General features: G+C 29.0%; 9 protein-coding genes across 9 annotated transcripts; 4 read left to right on the top strand and 5 right to left on the bottom strand.

Moving 5' to 3' along the window:
• Positions 1-1,265: 1,265 nt before the first annotated feature.
• On the bottom strand, positions 1,266-2,996 carry GO595_004290 (sperm flagellar protein 2; the record flags this gene model as incomplete). Its single annotated transcript, XM_067917405.1, has 1 exon — positions 1,266-2,996. The coding sequence occupies one exon, from the start codon at positions 2,994-2,996 to the stop codon at positions 1,266-1,268; it is 1,731 nt and encodes a 576-aa protein (XP_067775414.1).
• Positions 2,997-3,731: 735 nt separating this feature from the next.
• On the top strand, positions 3,732-4,229 carry GO595_004291 (GNAT family N-acetyltransferase; the record flags this gene model as incomplete). Its single annotated transcript, XM_067917406.1, has 1 exon — positions 3,732-4,229. The coding sequence occupies one exon, from the start codon at positions 3,732-3,734 to the stop codon at positions 4,227-4,229; it is 498 nt and encodes a 165-aa protein (XP_067775415.1).
• A 6,807-nt stretch (positions 4,230-11,036) lies between these two features.
• Positions 11,037-14,924, bottom strand: GO595_004292 (UDP-glucose:glycoprotein glucosyltransferase; the record flags this gene model as incomplete). The annotated part of the gene is made up of 1 exon (XM_067917407.1): positions 11,037-14,924. One exon carries the CDS (start codon positions 14,922-14,924, stop codon positions 11,037-11,039), a length of 3,888 nt encoding a protein of 1,295 aa, XP_067775416.1.
• A 261-nt stretch (positions 14,925-15,185) lies between these two features.
• GO595_004293 (Clan CA, family C1, cathepsin L-like cysteine peptidase) lies at positions 15,186-16,160 on the bottom strand (the record flags this gene model as incomplete). The annotated part of the gene is made up of 1 exon (XM_067917408.1): positions 15,186-16,160. One exon carries the CDS (start codon positions 16,158-16,160, stop codon positions 15,186-15,188), a length of 975 nt encoding a protein of 324 aa, XP_067775417.1.
• Positions 16,161-18,095: 1,935 nt separating this feature from the next.
• GO595_004294 (DsbA family oxidoreductase) lies at positions 18,096-18,737 on the top strand (the record flags this gene model as incomplete). The annotated part of the gene is made up of 1 exon (XM_067917409.1): positions 18,096-18,737. One exon carries the CDS (start codon positions 18,096-18,098, stop codon positions 18,735-18,737), a length of 642 nt encoding a protein of 213 aa, XP_067775418.1.
• Positions 18,738-19,025: 288 nt separating this feature from the next.
• On the top strand, positions 19,026-20,741 carry GO595_004295 (TBC1 domain family member 15-like; the record flags this gene model as incomplete). The annotated part of the gene is made up of 1 exon (XM_067917410.1): positions 19,026-20,741. One exon carries the CDS (start codon positions 19,026-19,028, stop codon positions 20,739-20,741), a length of 1,716 nt encoding a protein of 571 aa, XP_067775419.1.
• A 1,143-nt stretch (positions 20,742-21,884) lies between these two features.
• GO595_004296 (DNA-directed RNA polymerases II, IV and V subunit 6A) lies at positions 21,885-22,166 on the bottom strand (the record flags this gene model as incomplete). Its single annotated transcript, XM_067917413.1, has 1 exon — positions 21,885-22,166. The coding sequence occupies one exon, from the start codon at positions 22,164-22,166 to the stop codon at positions 21,885-21,887; it is 282 nt and encodes a 93-aa protein (XP_067775420.1).
• A 95-nt stretch (positions 22,167-22,261) lies between these two features.
• GO595_004297 (serine/arginine-rich splicing factor 10-like) lies at positions 22,262-22,831 on the bottom strand (the record flags this gene model as incomplete). Its single annotated transcript, XM_067917414.1, has 1 exon — positions 22,262-22,831. The coding sequence occupies one exon, from the start codon at positions 22,829-22,831 to the stop codon at positions 22,262-22,264; it is 570 nt and encodes a 189-aa protein (XP_067775421.1).
• Positions 22,832-22,908: 77 nt separating this feature from the next.
• Positions 22,909-24,369, top strand: GO595_004298 (uncharacterized protein; the record flags this gene model as incomplete). The annotated part of the gene is made up of 1 exon (XM_067917415.1): positions 22,909-24,369. One exon carries the CDS (start codon positions 22,909-22,911, stop codon positions 24,367-24,369), a length of 1,461 nt encoding a protein of 486 aa, XP_067775422.1.
• Positions 24,370-25,549: the final 1,180 nt, after the last annotated feature.

Consider the following 25,549-nt stretch of genomic DNA (forward strand, 5'->3'; position numbering starts at 1 on the left):
TGTATTCGATGACATATTCGAAAATCGAATAAATATTAGTTCGTTACATATTGACATGAAAATCGGATTCGACCGAAATTGGTCATTTTGCATAATTAATGAGCCTGGAATTGTTCCGCATAAACCTGTGCCGACTTTAGCAATGCCAAACGTTGGATCTGATACGTATAGAAAACCTCTGTGCGACGCACATTTACGCGTTGGATATTCATCAATGCTATGCGGTGTTGCTTCTCCACTTTTGAGTAATTTACAATAAATTTGTGTAAATTCGTTTAAATTTATAAATGTTTTATATGAAAGCTCTGGAATGTTATTGTTAACTTTGGTATATAACTCTGAAACACGAGAAAGAATTGCTGCTGAAACTTGAATATGTGGAAGAACTGTCGACATAATTAGAATGTCTTCTGCTTTAGAGCGATGTTCAATAAAATCAAACCAAAACGAAAAAATTGAATCAATTGACGCTGCTGAATCTTTTAAAAAAATTGATGTCTGGAATAACCACTTAGTGATTTTATCTGATATTTCTGGTACATCCCAATTAGTAGAATGGTCATTTTCATGTAAAAAAGAACTTAACTTTGGAATTATATTTACAATTAATTGTGGCGTTTGCTTAAGTGTCGTTTCAATTAAAGGAACAAAAACATCACGCATGATATAAAATGGTGCTTTTAATTGAGGTGTCACAATATCTTCTATTTTAGGAAAAACAACTTCTTTTTGGATTAATGAAAAATGATAATATTCCTTAAGTTGCTCTCGGATTTTATCGAGTTCTTTCATTTCTTCAATGTCTTCATTTCGATCTTCTTCAACTACTCGGTCAACCATTGGAAATTCAGAGAGTAATTTTTCTCTGTCAAGAATATTAAAATCATCAATAAAAGATTGAATTGTGTCTCTTCCATATATCATTCCTGGTCCATATTTTGCATATAATTTTTGGAGAGTTGAATCTTCATTTTCCATGAATTTGTGGTGACCGTTAAAACAGAATCATTTTTTTTGACATTTAAAAAATAAAAATATTTCCAAATAAAATTGTTAAATTACATTATTTTATTCAAACATTAAATGGAGTTTATCATCGTGACGTATTTTTATATTTTGTTTCAAATGTCAATATTTGTTGAAGTACTTCTTCTGGGTTTCCTGTTTCTGCAACTTGAATCATCTCTGATGGAAAACGTTGCGGAATTTTCGGACTTTCTTCATCTTCAACAATTAATTGTGTGAAATCTATCGTACATTTATCTTTATCTAATATTATTAAATGATTTAATTGTGATTCTTCCCCGACTTTTTCTCATCATGTAACCAACCGCTGTTTCAACAACACTTTTTCGCGTTTCGTAATTACTTTGAATCCATTCTGTGGAATCTGTTGAAAATGATTCAAATGATTTTTGGATGACTTGAAGCTCATAACTTAACATTTCTGATATTTGTTCCAGAACTGTTATTAAATATGAATCATCATCTGATAGCGCACTAATAATTTCGTCTGTTCCATTTATTTTTGATAATATAAATGGATTCTTTTCTCTTATAAGTCTGTTTCGTGTGCGCGTTGAAATTGGTGTCGTCGTATGAACATATGTAAGTGATGCATCAGAAATATATTTTTTAATTCCTTCTATTTGCTCATAAAGTGGTGATTCAAATGTTTGCGTTTTGTCTTCTGTTTTAGGTTTGTTCGATCCGCTGATTCGAACTTTTTTGAAACCTTTTCGTTGACTTAAATGTGAAGGATCAACATAAAGATTTAATTTCTTTCGTGGAATTGGTGTAACTAAATCAGTGTTTGTAAGTATTTGATTTAAATCTGAAATTAATGAATTCGTTGATGTCCATCGATCAATTTCAGCTTGTGTTAAATATGTGAAACAGTTGTTTATAATTTCAAAAAGTGCTGTTCGCAATGGTATGTCAAATAGTTCCTTTTGCTTAATTTCTTCTTCTGATTTACGTTCGTTTTCGATTTGAATTAGTGAGTCATGAAGTGCATTTAAACGAATAAAACATTCGTCTTTAACTTTTTGAACTTTTCTCATTCCTCTTTCAACTTGACTACAATGCCATTGCTGAAAATCAAAAACAAGGCTTTGCGATGAACTTGGACGTAAAAGGAATTCGCGCATTTCATTTCGCGCATTTTGAAGATGTTTAATCAGTTTTAAATGTGTTGAGTTAATTACTGTAAATATATTTGAAACAGTGCTTTCATATGTTTGATGAATTGTGTTCCAATGTTCAACAAAAAATGTTTTGATTTCATCTGACAATGATTGAATTGGCTCCAAAAGTGTTTGAAACATTACATCTGTTGGATATGAAGGTTCAGTTGGCGTTTGAATATTTGAAACAAGTTCTTTTATTTTATTTATTAAATCGCCGTTTATTTCTCTTGTGTTTAATTCGATCTTATGATAAATGTTTGAAAATTTTTGTTGAATAATTTGGAAATTTGTTTTCATTGTGGATGTACGTAATGGAAATTGAATTATATCAAATTTTGGATCTGGAACATTTTCAAGTTTTACAATTTCTGATTCTGTGTTCAAATTAATGTTTCGAATATCATATTGTTCATTAGTTTCTGTGTTATATACTTGTGATAACACATCGCGTAAAATTATTTCATTCGAAATATCGAGTTCAATAATCATATCAAATGGATTCATAACTGAAGGATTCGGAAGAGGCAAAAGATTCGTGAGTTTATTCCCATTTGTTGGAACAGGACGAAACTTTTCTGAAAGAGAATTATATTCTTCAATAGTATGTGGAAAACCAAAAACAAAACAATCTTCTTCACATGCAATAAGTTCATTAAATAGCTCATCAATGCGATTTTCAAATTGATTTGCAAAAATGGGTTTAAAACCAACGCACTCGGAAATATGCGCTAAATCTTCATCAGTGAAAAGAAGAGGTTTAAAAAGAATACAAACAGAACGACAGCGACGACGTGCGAGTTCTGGCATTACAGAATTTGGATCACAACAATGTAAAAGCGTTGTGATTAGTTTATATGTGGAAGTGCGAAGTGCCTTAGAATAACTACGAACAGAAAATTCCGGTATAGAAATATGCTCAAAGTCAAATGAAATGCTTTTCTGTGTGAAAAATGTAACAATAGATGTATAAAACCGTGGGATGAATGATAAAATATCTGAGATACCAATGAGTTGAAGAGATGTTGTAGTGATTTGTTCAATTGTTTCTTTAACATATTCTTGTGTTAATGTATTTGATTGATTTTCAATGTTATTTTTCTTTTAATCACAAAGTTTAAGGTGATGTTGAACATTGAATTCATATTCTTCTTTAAGTTTTTGAATAAGTTGTTGAACACGCTTTTGTGAAATAGCAAAATCATATTTTCGTTGAATAATATATTCTTCATTTCTTGAAATTCGATTTTGAATAAAATCTTTTTTATTGGAATAAGATTTCTTAAGTTCTGCTTTTAATTCAATTTCTGGTTTAGATGGTTTGCATATTCGTTTATATAAATAACTTCCTAAAAAATTGTTCATATAATTATCAATTTCATTCGTACATTTAGATTGAAGGATTACTCTGTTTTTACTAAGGAGTTCTAAGCATTGTTCTTCTTCATGTCTTCTTGATTTCAATGAAGAAAGAATTTCATCATCCATTTGTACGTTACAAAATTCAATGTTTAAAAAGTCGGGGAGAACGTTTACTTCGGACCAATGATTATCAAGCAAGTTAAAACTACTGAAGAAATCAATGAACTCGCAAAGTTAGCTGACACAGTATGGCATGAGTATTTTCCTTGCATACTATCAAGTGAACAAATCGATTATATGGTCGAAAAGTTTCAATCTGTTCCTGCACTTACTGACCAATTAAATAACCAAGGTTATAGATACTTCTTCCTAGAACTAGATGGAACTAAAATTGGTTACACTGGTATCAAATCTGAAGACGGTAAGTTATTTTTAAGTAAAATTTATATTTTGAAACCTTATAGAGGCCATGGATATGCAAGCAATACTCTTCAATTTTTGGATGACCTTTGTAAAAAAGAAGGTCTTAAATCTATATGGCTCACTGTCAACAAGAATAACGAACCAACTATTGCTGTTTACAAGAAAAAAGGATTCCAAACAATCCGCACACAAGTGGCTGACATTGGAAATGGTTTTGTGATGGATGATTACATCATGGAAAAAACTGTTGCAGCATAAGTAGTTAAAGGCAAAAAATTAAGCGCACGGATCAACATAAAATAAATTTAAAGAAATGCGCAAAGATAATTTTTTTTTCAAAGTTTTTAATTGAATTTCAAATTTGTTGATTATTTTGATTATAAAATATATATTGATATGCTGTAAAATTTAGTATTCTTTTCATACTAAATAATGATTTTAGTGCTTTGAGAAATGATGAAGAATTTTTGTCTTAATAAAACTGTTTTGTAATAAAATGAACGATTATTTTCAATTCAATGTGAAATAAATTTTTTAATTTTTTGTTTGGAATAAAAAAAATGGAAAACAAGAGCAAAGGCTTTGATTTTCCAGCCAAAAAACATTTACTTCAATCACTAGAACGTATTATTTTTGGTTTAAATGAGACTAATTTTAAAGAGACAATACAATCTGTTATTGATTTGTATGATGATTCTTTTCCATATTCTTTTCAAACAATAATTAACAGACTAATTTACTCGTCCTTTTTATCTCAAAGGAAGGATGCAAAAATGTATTTTCTTTTTTTGAAAGAAATTGAGATGAAATTAAAAAATTTTAACCATGATTTTCCAAAATATTTTGATTCTTTTGTTTATTTTATAATGAATTTAACAACACAAGAATCATATTATCTTCTAGAAAAAATGATTGAAGAAAAATTAATTGAACCAAAATTAATTAAAAAATCAGAAGTTTATTTTTTACATCACATGTCAGAAGAAGAAATAAACAACACAAAAGATTCATGTGTTGCTATTCTTAGACGTAAAGGACAATTTGTACCAAATATTCAAGATCTTTCTAAAGACAATTGGAAAAATCATATAAAATGTATTCAAGAAGGAGTAAATCCAACGAAAATAACAATTGCACTTCGTAATGATGATCTAGAAATGTTACAAGATATTACATCACAAAATAATTTTAATTTTAATCAAAAAATTGAGCCATCATTATATGAAATGTGTTCTTTTGTTAATAATGTCGGTGTTTCACTTATAGATTATTCAGCATTTTTTGGATCAGTTAAATGTTTTAAATTTTTATTATTAAATGGATCTAATTCATTAAACACTGGAAGGTTTGCAGTTGCAGGTGGAAATCTCGAAATTATACATTTATGTGAACAAAATTCTTCATCATTTTCTAAAAGTTATGAAGCAGCAATAGAATTTCATCATAATAATATATTTTATTATCTTTATGATAACAAAATTATAAATATTAATAATAATGAATTAAATGAATTAGGAATAAAATGTATTCAATGTAATAACTTTGAAATACTTTCATTTTTAGAAGAAATCGGAATGAAAATCAATAATTCATTAATTAATGAATCTGCAAGAAATGGAAACATTTATCTTGTTAAACATTTTATAGAAATTGGACAAATTCCAAAGGATATTTTAATTGATTCTGTAAATTCTGGTAATATTGAACTTATTAAATATATTCTTTCACAAAAAGGAATTAATATCAATGCAAAAAATGTTTTATTAATGTTTTTAATATTTGTTTTTAAATTTTCTTGTTTTAATTTTTTATATTTAGTGTTTATTTAATTTGTTTTATACAGCTTTGATGCAAGCATGTAAAATTGGACGAAATGATATAATTAAATTACTTCTCGAACAAAAAGGAATTGATATAAATGCAAAAAATGTTTTTATGTTAAATTTAATATTAAATTCTTTTATTTTGGGTTTATTTTTCATATTTGGAATTTATTTTGATATTATCAAACAGCGCTTATTTGTGCATGTCAAAATAATATTGTGGATAATGTTAAATTACTTTTGTCTCATAAAGAAATTGATATGCATGCAAATGATATAAATTTAATATATTTAATGATTAATTTCTTTATATTGGATTTCAAAAATAAATTTGGCGTTTTTTCTAATGATTTTCTACAGCTTTAATGCACGCAACAAAAAAATCGTATAAAGAAATTGTTGATATTCTTCTTGAACAAGAAGGTATTGAAGTTGATAAATCAATTTCAAGATGTGATTCATAATTCAGTAAATGTAATTATAAACAATAATTATTATTTGATTTGGATATGTGAATTTTTATTAAAAAAAAATGAGTTCTTACAGTATAATTGGCTTTTAACAATTATTAAGCTTAATAAACTGTGGTAAAAATGATATAAGGTTTAAGCAAAAAACACGAATAATTGTTTCAATTATGTCTCAAGTCTCAACTGTTATTAGTGATTGCCATTTAAAGAATGAACGAGTTGTATTGCTGTAACTACAATTCATGTTGACATATTTTTGTGTTGTTGTTATTCAATTTACCATGTCTAAGTTTATGAATTTATATGCAGAAATATTTTAAATATTATTAATCAGATTATCTTCTTTAAAGTCCTTTGCAAAAGGATCTTCTTCAATATTAGTTTGGGTAAATCCGATTGAGAAATTACCACCTGCTTTGATATCATTAGCTTTTTCTTAAATAGCTTCTTCACTACTAATTTTATTATTACGACGATGAAGTCTAACTAATAAAACTATAAGCAATGTAATAATAATGATTACTACAATTACAACGTCAATAACAATATAAATAATCGTGTTATTTATTTCTATTTTTACACCATGTTGGAAAATTGTATAGAAATCTGAATAAAAATTAAAATATGTCAAATAAATAACAACTGTATATTCAAAATGAACAAATTCCGTATAAATATATGCGTTTATCGAATCAATAATTGAAAGCATATACGTATCCATTAAATATGTTCGTAAAAATGAGAATAATTCTATATTTGAAAAAGTATATGTTAAAATCATAGAATATGAAAAAGTTGAATCATAAATAAATGTTTCTTCAAATGCATTTGATTTTATAAATGTATCCAATTGTGTGAATGTATTTGATTTTGTAAACGTGAGTGTTGGTGGAAAGCATTCATCAATTGTTGTATTACTCACATTAAGTGTACCAAATGAGTATTCTAAATATGACGATGTAACCATAATTGTTTGTGTATTAATGTTAGAAAATGCATTCGTTACTAAAGTTGGTGAGTTCTCACAATAATAATTATACATGTTAAATTATAACATCGTAGAAATGCATTATTTCCAATTATTCCAAAATACCTTCAATAGTAATTGTTTCTAAACTTGTACATTCTGGGAATGCATAATTACCAATAGAAAAAACAGATCTGGGAACTGTTATATTTGTTAATGCTCTACAATTAAAAAATGTATAATCATTAATATCCATAAATTTCCACTGTTTCTAAACTTGTACATAACTGAAACACTGTTCTTCCAATTGAAATAGTTGATTTTGGAATTGTGAAATTTTTCAAATTTAAACATTTATTATTTGATCAATTTCCAAGTGTTTTCAATTTATCTCCAATAATTATCGTTTCCAAATTAGAACAATAACCAAATCCATAATAATCAATATTAAGATAAAACCTAATAAAATTGTTCTTGAGATGCTTGAATTTATGGGTTTTTTGTCGAATTCTACTACTGATTCCATCGATGAGAAATTTGGTAATACTTTTCAACAAAACCTCAAATCTCTGATAGTGGATAATTAGCTAGTGATTCAATGAAAAACCTTTTTTTTCCCGAATTTCCCTATTTTATCATGGTGATATGTAAAATTGATCATATCAGTTTCGATGGTTTCCAATTTATCTTTATTTTGCAACAACAAATTATCAACACTTGTGGCACTACTAATTGACACTAAAAGTATAAGACTAACTAATATATGATAAGTCATGACTTTGTAAAAAAAAAATTGGCCAGATATATCAAAAAGTTTTATTGCCAATTCAAAAATTCTATAGCTGCAGTATTAATTCAATGATTTATTTAATTTGTCACAGCATCATGTTAATATGAAAAAATCTTTTTTCTCTATTTTTTTTAAAGATTTGAATTAATTCATATTTTTGGAACTGAATATATGTTCAAATTTCAATTTACTAACAAAATATATAAAATTTTATGATTTATATAAAATTTTGTTGTTGGTCTACAGGTTTTTTTTATCTGTAAGTAATTTCGCTATTTCTATATTATTATTTTTAACTGCTATATGAAGTGCTGTCTCAAATTATTTAAACATATTCCAAATTATTAAAACATATATCAAATTATTAAAATGAATATTTTTTGCATTAACATCAATTCCTTTATCTAAAAGTAATTTTACTATTTCTATATTATTATTTCCAACTGCTATATGAAGTGCTGTCTCAAATTATTAAAACATATTCCAAATTATTAAAACATATTTCAAATTATTAAAACATATTTCAAATTATTAAAACATATCCAAAATTATTAAAACATATATAAAATTATTAAAATGAATATTTTTTGCATTAACATCAATTCCTTTATCTAAAAGTAATTTTACTATTTCTATATTATTATTTCTAACTGCTATATGAAGTGCTGTTTCAAATTATTATAACATATTTCAAATTATTAAAACATATTTCAAATTATTAAAACATATATAAAATTATTAAAACATATTATAAATTATTCAAATGAATATTTTTTGCATTAACATCAATTCCTTTATCTAAAAGTAATTTTACTATTTCTATATTATTATTTCTAACTGCTATATGAAGTGCTGTCTCAAATTATTAAAACATATATAAAATTATTAAAACATATTTCAAATTATTAAAACATATATAAAATTATTAAAATGAATATTTTTTGCATTAACATCAATTCCTTTATCTAAAAGTAATTTTACTATTTCTATATTATTATTTCTAACTGCTATATGAAGTGCTGTCTCAAATTATTAAAACATATTTCAAATTATTAAAACATATTTCAAATTATTAAAACATATATAAAATTATTCAAATGAATATTTTTTGCATTAACATCAATTCCTTCTTTATCTAAAAGTAATTTTACGATTTCTATATTATTATTTCTAACTGCTATATGAAGTGCTGTCTCAAATTATTAAAACATATTTCAAATTATTAAAACATATTTCAAATTATTAAAACATATCCAAAATTATTAAAAAATATATCAAATTATTCAAATGAATAGTTTTTGCATTAACATCAATTCCTTTGTCTAAAAGTAATTTTACTATTTCGATATTTCCTGATTTAACTGAATATGGTAAAATTGTATTTGGAATTTGTTGACTTTCTATATCACTTTCTATTACAAATGTATTTCCTTTTGATGCTATTTCTTCTATAATTTCATTATTCATTTTCATTCCTTCTTTTTCTAAAAACATGAAGATTTCATAATTATTAAACTTTATACATTTTTTCCCAAGATATACCAAATTTTCTTTACTTAAATTACATTTATCTTGATTTTCAATATCATTGGAAATTTTTCCAATTTTATTTTCATAAAGATAAATAAAAATTTCATTTCGATGAAATTCTATTGCTGTTTCATATGCGTTTTCAAATGATGAATTATTTTGTTCACATAAATGAATAATTTCTAAGTTTCCACCTGCAATTGCATATTTAGATGTATTTATGATATCCAAATTATTTAATAACAAATATTTAAAACATTTAATCGAACAAAAAAATGCACAATAATCAATTAATGAAACATTTTCAGTATTAACAAATGAACATCTTTCATAAAGTGATGGCTCAATTATTTGATTAAAGTCAAATTCATTATTTGATGATATTTCTTGAAGCTTTTCTAAATCATCATTTCGAAGTACTTTCGCAATTTCTAATGGATTAACTCATTCTTTTACATATTGCATATGAAATTTCCAATTATCTTTTGATAATTCATCAAGTGCTGAAATAAATTTTTCAAAGAATTGTGGTTTTGGATATTTGTTCTTTAATTCATTTATTTCTTCTTTTGTTTTATATTGAGAAAAATAAAATGTGTTCATGTTCTTTACTGAAGATGGTTCAATTATTTTTTCTTCTATCATCTTTTCAAGAAGAAAATATGATTCTTGCTTTTCTATTCTCAGTAAATGTTTACAAAATATGTTCACAAGATCAGCTTCAGTTTCAATTTTGTTTTTATTTTTTTCATCTTCTTTTTCTTTTAAAGTTAATAAATATTTAATATATATATTTTCATTATTTGTTTGGGAAACAAAAGCTGAATATATCAGTCTGGAAACAATATAGTTAAATGTATATGGCAGCCTACCTACAAATAAATTAATTGTTGCTTGAACTGACTTTTCGAAATTTTTTTCGTTTAGATTAAAGACAATGGATTCTAATGATTTCGAGAGTTCCATCAATAAAAGTGTCCAAAATATTTGTGAGAAAATACAATTGTCAGTACAAAAAAAATGACATCCGATAGGCATTGGAACCGATACCCCATCAACAAAATAATGTTGGTAAAATTTCTTTCAAATTATCATAAATCCATTATATTCATAAAATGATAAATGCAAACATATTTTTTTTTACATATCAAAATCAATTTTTCTCAAAATTATTAAGTAATTTTTGTTTATAACCTGATCTATGATTAATAATGAATTTTTCAATATATAATAAGTAAAATTTTTTTTAATTAAATTTCTGAAAATAAATTATATTTTATCATTGAAATTATGAAATATTATTAATATCTCCAAAAAAGAGGCTGAATCCTAACAAAACCACTAAAAAAGACATATTTAGATGATTCATATCAAACATTTTTTTTTGACACAATTTTTACTGATTGATCAAAATGGGAATTTATACGCAAAATGTTTTACATTTCACAATCTTCGCCAAAACATTCAATTAATTCTTTTTTATTATCACTCTTTATCAGGGAAGAAATATTTTTCATATTCGTCAGGTCCTGCGCTAATGTTTCTTGCCTCCTCATCCAAACCTGGCCATTCCTTAACTCTTGTTTGTGCTATTTCAAGTTTTGGTCGTTTGGTCAATGGGTTATTACACAAGTCGATAGTTTTAGCCTCGTCCATAGTTTCATCGCTGCACCAAGTTTCGCACCATAACCAATTCTGCGGCAGGGTATAAATTGGGATATGGTCTTGTGCATAGTTTGGTAAGTCTTGATCCAAGTTTGCGAGTGAGTTCGGGTCAGCCGACAATTGTTGGTAATGATATCTTAGCCAATCGCCAGCAGCCATTTGTCTAAACCTCGCCAAATCAATAGCGAACAATGCCGAGATATGATACTTCTTACCGTTCAAGTGATTTAGCCAATATCCTTGCTTCCAGAATCGATAAGGTTCAGTTTCCTTTCGACTATCGCACATTGGTGTGAATGCGTAAGGAGCTCCATTAAAGTCCATTCTCATTAATTCGATCAAATCAGTACGAACTATTTGATCAGAATCAATATATATTACACGTTCTAGGTCTAATGGGAATAACACATCTAAGAACAAGATTTTGTTACCCCATATGATTCGTTGCTTTTCGAATTGTGGACGTAACCAATTCGGCCATTTATATGATACTAATTGATATGAGAAGTTATACTTCTTCGCCATTATTGGTAACGTCGCTTTGAATTGTGGTGATAAGAACGCTTTAATGATCCAAAACTTAACATTATATTTCGAGTTTCGACGAATTGCTAACATCATAATCTTTAATAATCGTTCGTATAAATGTCCACTTGCTACAGAGAAGACATCGACATGTGTACTATTACTTGTATCTTTCGATGTAATGTTATATACTTTCATACCTTCCATACCTTCGTTAATGTTTAAGAATATTTTGTTTGACTTTTGTGCAAATGAAGAAACTATAATTTGTTTCGTGATCATTTCATATATCATTTTAGATCGTGAGCCACCTAAATCGATCTTAAAGATACCAGGGTTAGCTGAAAGTTGCCAATAACCTGACATCATTACAATCGTATCACTAATTTTATCATTATGATTATTATATAATGCTAATTCAGCACCGCCTGTATAATCACCATTATTATCTTCACATAAACCATCCGCTTTAATATTTGTTAATATATATTTACCTTCATGAATTGTAGATGTTAATTCTTTTAATAAGATATTATCTAAATCAACACTAGCTTTCATTGATTCATAAATCCATGAGTCTGGCATATCTGGCATTACTGAATATGTAGTCGTATCATTTAACATTGTAAAGATAACATTATTCTCAGTAATCGAATTCCGATAATATGTTAATATTGGTTCATGAATAGTTTGTTGTGGTATAACTATTAATCGAACATCAATGATATTATTCTTAGATACATAATATATTATATCTGAAACACGTTGGAAATCACGTGTAAATGGATCAAGGATTAAATCCCAATGAATTCCTTCATTATTATTATTATTGGTATATACTAATGGCGATTCAATTGTAAAGACTTTCGAATTAACAAATCGTCGATTAACATTATCATTACGCCAATCACAAATGATAAAACTTAAATACATTAATACTTCGTTACGTTTATATTTGATAATGTTTAAATTCTTTGAGATTCGATCATATATAAAATGTTTAATCCAAATTTCTATTAATAAAAGTTGATCATAATTAAATGATGTAAAGATTCGACCATTTGCGATTAATAATGTTTCATTATTATGATAATTGATTAAATTCTTGATTTTGTCAGTGATTTCGGGATTAATAACAAAGTTTGCTGGGACTGAATGGTTTTCTTTAGCAAATTTAATGAAATCATTGATTTCTGTTTCGTTTTCACTAAATAATATATAAAATGAACCAATTCGTCCTTCATCAGTATAATTCCATTCAATGTTCCTTAAATATTCTAATAACATTTGTTGTTGTGATAATGTTTTATGTGTGATATCAATACTTACAGGTTTATCAAATAATATTTTAGTATCAAATGTTGGTACTATAGCAAATTGATATGACATTATATCATAAAAATCAATTCCTTCAAATGTTTGTATATTATTTTGGCGGACAATTTGTTGAAGAAATGTTAATAATCGTTGTAATTCATATAATAATCCTTGAATTCCATAATTTAATAATGAAAATTCTCGGCCATTTATTAAACATGTCTCTGTTTCAATTCCAATTTTAAGTAAATAATTTTGTGTCGCTTCAATTAATTTCGTTTCTTTACTTTCATCATCATAAAGTTCATGTAATTCATCCCAACTTAAACATTTTTCATTTATTCTTTTGATAATATTGATATATGATGTTGCATAATGTTTTTCATTGACTTTGTTTAATAATCCTGTACTTTCATCAATACCACAATACTTAACAGTGTCAACTAAAAATTGAATGGCTAAACGGTCGCTCTTTTGGCTAAGATAATAAAATGCATATGCCACTTTTCGTGATAACCTATTGGATAAAGTGAAATGTGGTATGAAACCTAAGTGAACTGGGAATTTATCTTCAACTAAAAAGGTAAAGGTAAAGATTTGTGATAAACCACGATTAGTAGATGGATCAACAATTAATATTTCATTAAGTAAGTTCTTTCTGACTTCTGGAACTTGACTCTTTGATAAGATAAAATCTTTGACAGAGTTACTCCAACTTGAATATGTTGGATCTGTTTCTAAATCATTGTAATAATGTACATATTTGGAATCTAATCGTAAGACAAAGTTTCCTTTGTTACCTAATTTAATGTTTAAAAGTCGATCAATTTGTTCTGATGAAAGTTTATAACTACCTTCTAATATGTTTCGTATGTTTTTCTCTTCTGTGATAATATTTAATAGTGTAAAAATGTCTAATGTTCCTAACGGTACCGTGCGACCGTTAATAACAGAAATTGTTGTACCCGGCCGAATAAGCTCTGAAACTGGTGTATAACCGTTTCTATCGTCGGATGAATTTATAATTTCTCCCATAAATAATGGAAAGTTATTAGTAACATCACGAAGTGTTTCAATAAGATCATTTCCTTCTTGAAGTTGTTTACGGACAAAGCCAGAAAATCTGTTTCCAAAGTTTTTGATATCGGATGTATTAACATAAGAATTTGGAATGCCTTTAACTTTAGAAACTGTTTTATCATGTAAATCGGTGTTGTTGTTATTATTGACAGCATCTAAAACAATTGAATCTTTAACGCCATATTCCATTGAATACTTGAATGGCCTCATTTCAATTCCAAAACCACGAAGAGGAATTCCAAATTCATTGGTTTTTCCTATTGGTCGTAAGGCAAATGAAATATCTGAATTTATCATTTCAAGAATAAGTTTTGAAACAGTTTCATTGTGTAAGTTAGCGTAAACTGCTGTCTCTGGTTCTCCAAGTATAAGGTCAAAATCATAAAATTCTACCTTTTCATTAACAATTGGAATATTTAACAATTCTTTCCCAACTCCAAAAAGATCTGGATAAGAAGTTCCACACATGTCTTTCGCTGTTGCTATATAAAGTTCTGTTCTTGGTAAATAAAATCCAATGTCCATTTTGCCTTTAAATAATGCAAATTCATCTGGTGAAAGTAAAGATTGAGCTTTCTCCATAATGTATGTTTCATTTTCAATTGCGCCTGCTTCAATAACTTCTTTGATAAGTAATTTAGCAAAATCTTCTGAAACATCAGTAAAATATGATATTACTTGTTCAAAGTATGGAATGCCATACCAAGGAGCAACAACCCCTAAAGAAACTGCGTGATCTGGTCTAAATGTTGATTTTGTTAGAGCTAATAAAACCAGACAAAACATTTATTAAACGGTCGACTCAAAACATTTTTTCACAACCCAAAAAACTGGAATTCCTGAATATGTAACATCAAAAACACAAAACTAAAGTATTTGCTCCACTTATAAAAATTTGTAACACTTTTAAAACAAATGAATTTTTGAAAAATTTATTGAAATACAAATTTTTCCATATTGAAATACAAACCAATTCTTGAAATTACCTTGTCACAAAAATTAGGCTAAAGTAGAATCTTTTTTTTAAATTTATTGTTTCAAATGCTTTTATTGAACGATTGGTACGTAAACGGACATGTCAATTCCACAGTTTCCATCATAATTACGGATCATCTTGATGTATCCATCCAAACCCCAACTTGTTCCATATGAGTTTCTTACAAGCCAATAATCAGTTCCTTCTTCAGTTCCATAACCAACGATATCAATAGCATGATCTAAGCCCCATGGACTGCAATTGTCGTTCTTGTAGATACCACTAGTATAATATTCAAATTCAATATCTCCTGCTTCGATACAAGCTGAAAGAACTCCATATTCAGCGCACTTGACGGCCATATCAGTCTCATTGCACATGACGGCATAAAGAAGTCGTGTTGTTTGCGAAACGGCTTTTGATTCATCGTAATAACATTCTGAGCTATATTTGCCCTTGTATGGATAATCAGAATCAAGCATCCACTTTCCGCCTTGGTCACTGATGACTTGGTTTGTAGCTGCATCTGGCCATCCACCTTCACAATTTTCGCAATTCCACATGCAATCAACAAGATTTTGTTCGGATAAATGAAGGACTTCTCCTTTGACAAGTGCCCATTGGCTTTCTTGAGCAGCAACGGCTGAAAAGGCCCAGCAGCTGCCGCACATTCCTTGATCACGGATTTCTTGAACAATGCCCTTCTCACGCCAGTCAACCGATGCTGGGATTGACTTCAATTTTGGTTGGTAGAAGGTTTCTTCACGAGAATGTTGTTCATAATTTCTGGGCTTAACACCAAGAAGTGCTTGATACTCTTTGCGTGTATATGCTGCAAACTTGTTAACGCCAAGCTTGAATGTAGCATCGTTTTTAGCATTGAATTCTTCGATATAACGAACATTTGTAAGGAATACACTAAATCTAAAGTTATAATCATCACCGGTGTACATTTTGTTGTTTTCACGCATCCATTTGACAAAATGCTTCTCTTCATGTGGTTGATAGAAGAGAGATTGCGCAATTACGAAGAAGCAATACAACATTTGAACCGTTTTAACAGTTTTGTTGTTTCAAAATTTTGTGTTCTTAAAACATGTTTATTGTATTGTATTTAAATAATTTTAGTATTATATTTTGTTATTATATAACCATATTTTTGTGTGGTTTAAATTTATCAAAAATAATTAGTAATCTTTTTATATGGTGAAATATTTATCTTTTTATTTTTTTTAAACGGAATTCGTTCGGCTATTGAAATTTGAATGAAAAAAGTATTCAGACACAACAACAAAATGCAAATATTTCCTCTTATCATTAATTTATTTTAATTTTTCGAAAAAATTGAAGAAAACTTTTTCTAGTCATTGCTTAATTTAAGTTCATATTACTTTTCATGCAGATTTATGGAATTTACGACTAGAGCTTTATATAAAAAATAACGAAACCATTTAACATTTGCCAAGTTTATTTATGAAGATAATTCTAACTTAATGAATAAAATTATAAACGCTTAAACCAAAATATAGATAAATTCTTATATTCAATAATATAAGTGTTTCATCTTATATTTATGATAACAAAATTCATTTGAGAGAGAGGTGTAAAATTATTAACTCAAACTCCGAACGATTTCTTTTATCTGCTAAATTCTTTATCCACGAAAAATGTTCGAATAAACACATAAATTTTTTTTTAAGAAAGGATAAAATTCAAAAAGGGCAAAACATTGAAAGTTAATTGTTTATTTCTTTTCTATGAAAACTTCTAATTTATCTCTAAAAATTAACATCAAAATACGAGTGAATTCCTGCACCTATATGAGCCTACAATAACTTCTTGTGTTTTAGAAAACATTAATTCATAATCAATGTCATCAAAAGGATCATTAAACATAATTTCTGGATCTTTATCTTCCCAAATGTGAGGAACAATAGACATAAATGATTTAGCTTTAGGTGGGAATGATATAGCTAATGTTGATGCTCCTTTATAGAATAAGGAAGTTTTACATTTCCTAATTTCTTGAAAGCATCCATAATTCCCTTTCATAAATAACCTATAACAGACATCATATTCTTCACTGCCGATGTCATAACATCCACTACAAACTCGTTGTATGAGTATCATATGTGGTTTGAAGACTGTTATCGATTTATGGTACATAATGAACAAAGGTTGATTAACATCTAAAAAATTTAAGAAACTTGAGAATGCATGTGGGAGTTGACTAGTACGCTCTCCTTTTATTGTGAATGATTCGTAAGCCTTCAAATACATATGTTTTCGAAAAGTGAAATGATTTTACATAAAAATTTAGACAGATCGTCCATCGTAAATTTGATTCAATATCTTTGATGGGTAAACGGTTATTGCACTGAAAAACTAAATGAATTGTGTGGACGAAAGTTTCCTCAAGCCAACGCGAGGAAGTTCCCTTTTTTCTTGCTATCCAAAAGGAAAAACAACGGCATAAGCAAAATATAGCGGCGCCGCATTGGTCGCTTAATTGTATTCGAATAATAAGAAATTTTTAAATTATGTAATTTTGGAACTAATTTTGGAATCTAAAAATTTTTATATTCAAAAACGAGCGTGTCTACTTGATAAAGAGACTAAATTTAACACTTTGCTGACACAATGAATTTTGGAAAAAGTCAAGATATAACAAAAAAGAAGTAATTGCTCTATTTTACAAAGAAAATGATATCACCAACATATTGCTCGTTGGGATAACATTCGCTCATTTGGAAAAACGATTACTTTGTATGATTTCATTTTCATAAAATTATTATTTCATTTATAATATCATTTTGATAATCTTATAACCGTACTGACTTTGGCACTTATGAAAAGTATAAATAAACTTATCTTCCTTGGTAATTTCGATCGCTTGAAAGTGGATGCAAATATAAAATATTGAGATATTATTTGGCCGGCTGTTTATGCGTTCAAATGCGAATTTAACGTTCAAATTTTCCATGTCACTAAAAACAGTTGATGTTTGTGTTGTCTCTGATTTTTTATGCCCTTGGTGTTATGTTGGAGGAATACGACTTGATCGTGCAATTCAAGCTTTAAAGGAATCCGGTGTTCAAGCAAAAGTTACATGGCATACGTTCCTAATAGAAGATCGTATTCCACAAGGTGGTATGGATTTTGGAACCTACATGGATAAGCGTTGGGGTGCACCACATCCTTATTGGCTTAATGATGTAGAACAATCCGCAAGTGCTGATAACATGCCACTTCTTTGGAATGACATTGCCATTGATACGTTTGAAGCCCATTGTTGTTCTGAATATGTTGGAAAGCATTACCCTGAAAAACAACATGAATTTCACATTGCTCTCCTTCGTGCAAATTATGAACAAAATCTCAATATTTCAAAACGCGAAGTAATTGGTCAAGTAGCATCCAAATGCGGTCTAAATGGTGATGAAGTTGCTAACCAAAAAGAATTTACTCGACAAGATATCCCAAGACTATGCTTTGAATTTCCAAATGTACACGGAGTTCCAGATATAACATTCAGTCAGAACGGAAAGGTTCTTTTCCATTACTCAGGAGCTCAGACAACTCAATGGATATTGAAACAACTGAAGAATTGCAAAGTAATTTAATAAAAATTGACCAAATTATCACTATTACTACGAAAACAAAAAACATAATGAATTCTTTAATTTTTTGTTACACTTATAGTTAATCTATTTAATATGATCCTAAATATATTTAATTGATTTTATATATAACTTTTTTACTCTAAAAGAAATTATAAAACAAAAATACTTTAAAAGGTGAACGTTCAGAACAAGGAATGGTCTAACCAACTTGAAACAAAGTGTTGGAACGTTTCTTCAATTTGTCACTTTTATTTAGATAGCAAACGTCTTCAAAAATACATTTTGACAATGAAAAAAAATGAAACACTCCAAATGATAGAACACGTTTTAGAACAAAAAAGCGAAGAGAAAGTAATGGTTGATGGAACATTATTCCTTACCAAAGAAGGTGAATCTTTTTTTATTGGCTGGTATCCAATTGAGGAAAACCCAGCAAAGCATTTTGATCAAACTAAAATAGAAAGAGAAGAGAAATGGGATGAAGGATTACCTTTTAAATTTGATTGTGCAAAAATAAGGATATTTTCTTTGAAAGAAAAAGATAATGATTTAATATTATCCATTGAAAATGATTCATATGTTTTTGTTCGTCAGTTTTTCCTTCCAAAAGACTCTAATGGCTTTGCAATATCATCTTTAATCCAACAATTATTATCAAATGGAATTGCAGTTTTACACCATGATGATACCACAAATTATGAATTTACATTCTACCAAAACTATCATGGGAATTCAATATCATCAGTTCCATTTCTAGAGTATACCATTGATTCCAAAATAACAAGTTTAGCAGATTATTGGAATTCAATCACCAACTATTCTTATAACCTCATCAAAGAAATGAACGATGATGATTTAATTCCATCTGATATAAATTTCCCCTTTGGAATTGCTTCCCAATCAATTCATTATCTTGTGCTCCAAAAAATAGATACTTTTATTGAAGGCCTTCCTCACTACACCCCAGTTACAAGCTCCGATTTACCATCTCTCTTTGATGCAGACGGTAAAATTCAAAATTCCGAATTATTCAGAAAACGTTTATTCTTTGCTGGATGTGATTCCGATGTTCTCTTGCAACTCCTTCCATTTATTTTCAATGTATATCCTCTTGATAGCACTACAGCTGAGAGGAAATCTATTGATCAAACTCATCAAGCCATATATGACAGACTTGAATCTCAATTAGAATGCATTAGTGATTTACAACTCTCACACAACAAAAAGTTGGTAGTGTCATTTAAGGTCATTGTAAACGATGTAAATCGTACTGATCGTGTACTTCCAGCTTTTGCAGAGTCTGATAGTATTGGTTTACAAATCCTCAAAAAAGTACTTCAACTATACTGCTTATACCGTATGGATATTAGCTATCTTCAAGGCATGAATGACTTGTTTGTTCCTATTGTGTTAACTCATTATCCAAATTGGAATGAGAAAGGATTTCCAGTTGATGCTAATGGTGAAAGGATTGAAGTTGACAAGTCTACAATGTCTAGTATCTTTTGGTGTTTTGTTTCCATGGTTGAAAACATTGGTCACCAAGAGATCCTCGAGAATGTAACCGCCAAATGTTCTGAAATGGCAAAAATTGTCATTGATGTTATTTCAAAAGTGTCACCTATCGTTGCCCTATGGCTGAAAAAATATGTTTTGGAAAATTTAATTTGGATATATTCTGATTTTATTTTATTATATAAAAGAACGTTCCCCGATATATGGGGAATATGGACGCAATTTAATTGCGCACCTGACCCGAAACATTGGTTAATTTACTATGGCGCGGCGTCTTTATTATTATTATTCCCAAAGTTATCGCAAATTAAAGAAGTAAATATAACAGCAGTCATGTCTGTGTTCCCATCAGAAATCGAAAAGATTGATCCAAGAAAAATCGGAATGGTTGCATACTGGATTTATGAAAACGCAAAAATAGAAGTAAATGAGGAAGTAAAAGAAAGAGAAAGCACAAAAAAGAAATTCGAATTTTTTGAAACTGAATAAAGAATTTATGTTACAAAATATTATTTTATTTAACATATTGCATGAAAATTATTGTGGAAGTTTTTTCCAGATTAATAACAATTATTTATGAAGTTCATGGAGATGTGAAGTGATTTTTCAGTCAATTTTTGAATGAAACGATCATTTACGAATCAATTTACTATAGGTATCCCAATGTTGAATTTACTTCGAGAAAACATCAAAGCAAAAATTTAAAATCTATTTGCAAATAGGAGCATGTGTGTCAATTTTAATTTAACAATTTGGATCATTACCAAATGTTTAAATTATTTTTATGAAATTTTGCAAAATTGTATTAGGAATATAGCTTTGGTTGTAAACGTATCATTTGAAAACAATTAAGTTTTTTGTTTTGAATTTGAAGACGATTTTTGGACAGACACATGATGAACATTAACTTTTTTGTATTTAATCGTAGAAACATTTTGAGACTTCTTTTGAATTCTTCTGGGGCATGGTTCTCGTTCATCTTTGGAAGAAGATTTATCAAATTTCCACAAATTGATTTCTTTTTTCTCTGATGATTTTTTTTCAAACACTGCTGCAGATGATGGATACCAGCAGAATAATTCAAATATGCTTTCTTTATTTTCAAATTTAAAAACATAATCATTGCTTAAGATTTGATTGTTGTGTGATATTCGTATTTGGTCTTTTGGGAAGTTATAGTGTTCACATAAAAATTCTCGAATGTCCGCAATTGTTTCACCCTCATATGTTTGAATATAGTGAATGTGTCCTGTGGGTTCTCTGATTCGAAGCATTTTAACGGTTTCTATGGATTAGCCACTTCTGAAAGAAGATTTGCTTTTTATAAGGAGAAATTTGCAACACCATAAATCACAGAAATGACATTTGACAGATGTATTTTATTTTTATTTTAATTTTTTTTTGATCCAAATCATTACATTTGTTAATATGTAATTAATTCATGGAAAAAAATATCGATAGGAGAACTAATATCTTATTTCAACAAAAGCATACAAGAAAAGAAACTAACCATTTCTTGTGAAATAATTATACTATAATTCTTAATCATATTTTTTTGTATTTTAATTTTATACGATATACATTTAATTTGCCAACCAAATACAATGAAAACTCTTTTAAAACGTATTCTATTTATGAAATAATTAAAGTTCGAACATCAACATCTTCGTAGCGATTATTTGGTAGATATCTCCGAATAATAAGCGGACATCTAGACATAACAAGCTCTTTTTCGGCGATTACAAGTGGATCGCTTTCACCTTCTGCATCAACATGTATTGGGGCACCCATTGAAATCTGAATAGCTCTTGAGCCAATCACCCTAGCTTTTTCATATTTTGTAAGGTATGGTGTTGTTTTTATTGGTCTTAGAACTGGAATTTCATCTTCAGAAGTGAGAATTTCTTGGCTCATTTGTGGTCATAAAAAGTGACTGATAAAATAAACGTTTGTTTTTAATGTGGGTTGTTTTATTTTACTTGCATTCATTTATCCAGATATTATTTACTTTACTTTGCGACCTCCTCAAGCCTCTTTTTATGATTCTTAAGGATTTCCAAAACTTGATCAGGAGGAACATAAACCCATGAGAAAAATTGACGCCTCTGACCAACTGGAGGAAGTCCTCTTTGATATATAGGAGTGAATTCCTCACCAATGCCAGGTGGGTAATCAACGGCCGTGAAATATCGATTATATATTGGACCTTCTGCCTTTTTTCGCTTTAGTAGCTTTCTTCTAACTTCATCAGTCATTGGTGGAAGTGAGGCTAATCTCTCTTCACGTTCTGCTTCATATCTTTTTCTTTTTTCAATCATTTCTTCTGGTGTCTTTTCTTTTTCGGTTGCCCACTGGACTTCCATCTTGCGGTTATTTATTACCTTCTCATCTAAGTCTTTTACAGCTCGTTCAGCTGCGTGTATATCATTGTATTTGATATATGCAAAATTTAATCTCTTCTTTGTTTTATGGTCACGAGGAATGTGAATGTCAACAACCTCTCCATATTGAGAGAATAAGTCGCGGATAAAGAATTGACTTATGTGTGAGACAGGCTTAACATAGAGAGTAAATGTCATTTCTCAGCCCCCAACAATTTGTAACTTTTTGAATTCAAAAAATTGAACATATTTTAATCGGCACTCAATCAAAAAATATGTCATGTAATAGGTATTGTTATCAAAGATATCATTGGTTTAATGCTCGCTCTTTTCTCTTTAAGGTTGGTGCAGATTTCATAATGTTTAATACAGACGTCTTTAATAAGACAAATTCCTCATTTTTTGATGCAATTTGGCATACAGCAAACAATTCATTCCTGTTATACTTAGTTTCAGAGCCAAACTCTAGATTTGCCATAAGACAAGCAGCTGCCTCCTTTGTTCATTTTCATAGATTAATGAACAGTTCAACAACATCTTTAATGGATTATGCTTTATCACGTTTAGTCTCAGCAATAATGCCTAACACCAAAATGTTTTCATCTAATTCATCCAAAACACGAGCATTCAAAAGAATAATGCTTGCATTAAAGCGAAATGGAGGAGTCTACGAAGATATGTTTAATATAGCAAGTTCTTTTGCACGTCTTAATTTTAACTATTCAACTTTACTCAAGCAAAAGCCATTCAAAAAAACAAACGTATCTGATATCAGAACTATTTCCTCAGATAATGCCAAGAAGCTTATTTCAAAGGAACTTAATCTTGAAATTCCCGATTTTCCTAAGGAGCCAACAGAAGTTTCTGGACCTTTTTCAATGTATGATGTAAATCTTCCTGGAATTGGTCCAGTTACCATTTCAATTATTCCTGAAAAGGTAGCTCGAATGCGTAGGTTCGACTTGTTCCCATTTAAAGTCATTAGAACCGCACTTTCCCCATTCAGCTTCTTCCGCCCTGAAATGTCACTTTTTGACGCTCTTATTGATCGTCTTGATGTAACCGTCGAGAAGGAAGCCAAAGCGCGCTCTCAGCTTCTCTCTAAGCTCGGTGTTAATATGAGTCTTAAAGGCTCAAGACTTTTCACTCAAGCACGGAGAGCATCTCCTCATTTATATATACCAGCACCATTACCTGATTATGTATCAAAACATGTCATGGTAACTGATGTACAGTATCATAACAAATTACAGAAAACTAGTACCTCAATTACTTCAAATCTAATTCTCTTCACGACAAATTTAGCTCGAAGATTTAATACAATTCTTCCAGATCTATCATTTAGTAATATTCGGAAAGAAAACAACAAAATATCACTTGCTCAGTTCTCTTCGCTCACAGAACTAGAAGACAAACATTGCATATCTAATTTAGGTAAACTTTGCGCTGGAATATTAATGAATTCTGAAAGCGAAGTGATAAATTCCGCAAAAGAATTTGGAATAAAGAAGAAAAACGCAGTGAAAGCAATGAAAGACGCACATCCATTCTTGAATATGACAAGACAAATGATGCCAAAGAATGCCAAATTGGTCATCACAAGCGCAGAAACAATTGGAGCACTTTCGAGTCATGTCGCAGGAAGCACTGAGAAGACTAAAAGAGCTGCAATGAGCTTCGTTGAAAACGTTAACTCACTGTTCAGTAACCCATTGTTTAGATTCTTGAATGAATAAATTTTGCTTATTGTTTTTTCTATTTTAAATTCCACGAGTGAAATGTAGATGATCTAGAAGAAAGGGTTGAAGAAACCCATTTTTCAAAAAAGACGATGTTTACAATTTTTGTCAATGGAAAGGGGGTACAATTAATTGACGTCAAACCAACACACGTTAAAATTGACGCCAATTATTTTATAAATAACATTTTAATGAATATCGAAGGTTCTGAACTTATGAAGAAATCAAGAAATATGAAACACAAGCTCCTGGTGCACTACGATAATGCACCCTGTCATTCGGCGAAGACCGTTAAGGAGCATCTCAGACATTCGGGCCTCATTATTCTGTCTCATCCCCCATATTCACCCGATCTAGCTATATGCGATTTTGGCCTGTTCGGAACTATGAAGAATTCTTTTGCTGGAAATGAATTTGAAACAGAAGATGATCTAACAGAAGCCATTAAAGAATTTTTCGCCTCAAAAAGTGAAGATTTTTATAAATCTTTGTTTTTTGAATGGATACGTCGACTTGAAGCCTGTGTCGCTAATAATGGTAACTACATTCAATAAACAATAATTTTTTATTTATATACTTTTTTCGAAATTCAACACACATCAAAATTCCGGTTACTTATCGGCCACCCCATATAATAATTCCGAATACAGTTACATCAATTGGCTCATATGCATTTTATGAATGTTCTTCTCTTGAAATTATTACAATTGAAGCAAATTTAAACACGATTAACCCATATACATTTTATGGCACTGCATTAAAATATTTTGTAATTTCTTCTTCACTTACTTCTATTAGCACCACATCTGTATTTTCACAATGTAAAAGTCTTCAATTCATCAATGTATCTAATGATAATCCAAATTATGCTAATTTTGAAAACGATGGAATTCTTTATGATAAAGAAATCACAAAAATTATATATTATCCAGCAGCAAATCCAAATAAAATATATATAATACCAAATTCAGTTCAAACAATTGAAAGTTATGCATTTTCTTCAAGCCAAAATTTGGATACAGTTATTATTAATGATAATATAACAGCAATCAAAGGATTTTCAACCAGTTCAATAAAACATATCACAATACCAAATTCAACAACATCAATATCAGGTGGTGCATTTAACTCATGTTTGTCATTAATTAATGTAACAATTTCAAGTTTGGTTACTCGG

The sequence above is a fragment of the Histomonas meleagridis genome, assembly GCF_020186115.1.
Source record: "Histomonas meleagridis strain 2922-C6/04-10x chromosome Unknown contig_26, whole genome shotgun sequence".
Taxonomy (NCBI): domain Eukaryota; phylum Parabasalia; order Tritrichomonadida; family Dientamoebidae; genus Histomonas; species Histomonas meleagridis.